General features: G+C 67.1%; 1 protein-coding gene across 1 annotated transcript in view; it reads right to left on the bottom strand.

Annotated features, from left to right (window-relative positions):
• Window positions 1-4: 4 nt before the first annotated feature.
• The window catches only part of Bicra (BRD4 interacting chromatin remodeling complex associated protein), a 44,209-nt gene continuing 43,726 nt past the window's right edge, over window positions 5-487 (bottom strand). Inside the window, exon 7 of the mRNA XM_010640910.2 lies at window positions 5-35. Coding sequence (XP_010639212.1) covers window positions 5-35 — 31 coding nt within the window. The remainder of the gene's footprint in view (window positions 36-487) is intronic.

The following is a 487-nucleotide window of genomic DNA, read 5'->3' as shown; positions in this document are numbered from 1 at the left end:
CCCCTCACCGTGAGCCTGTGCCCCTACGGATGTTCCTGGAGCTCCAGAGAATGGGGTGCCAGTCAGCCAGGGGCCCGAGCTGCCGGGACCTGGGGACCTCGCTCCACTCTGAGCCATCTGGTCAGCTGTCTTCCACTCCACCCCAGCGCCCATCTCCAGTCCATCTGTCTGTCTAGGCACTGCAGTCTTGCTCCCTCCCTGAGGTCCCTCTCCCTGCCCGTCCTGTCCATCAGCAAAGCCAGCTCACCTGTCTGTCCCTGCCAACTTGGCTGGGTCCCTCACCCCCCGGTGCAGCACCTGGGCGCCTCTGAGGTGCTCTCCAGCAGGGCCCCTCCCTCCCGGCTGTCTGGGCTGCCTCTGGTGTCCCCCCCCACTTCCCCACCTGCCCGCCCGGCTGGCCCCAGTACCTGGGGAAGGAACATCTGCAGGGAGTCCTGAGTGAGGATGGCCGTGGCAGCTGCGGAAGGCGGCTGCCCCAGGACGATCT

The sequence above is a fragment of the Fukomys damarensis genome, unplaced genomic scaffold (genome assembly GCF_012274545.1).
Source record: "Fukomys damarensis isolate Sample0158 unplaced genomic scaffold, DMR_v1.0_HiC HiC_scaffold_19, whole genome shotgun sequence".
In the NCBI taxonomy this organism is placed as follows: domain Eukaryota; kingdom Metazoa; phylum Chordata; class Mammalia; order Rodentia; family Bathyergidae; genus Fukomys; species Fukomys damarensis.
The sequence above is the reverse complement of the archived record's forward strand: the minus strand, read 5'-3'. Positions and strand labels throughout refer to the sequence as shown.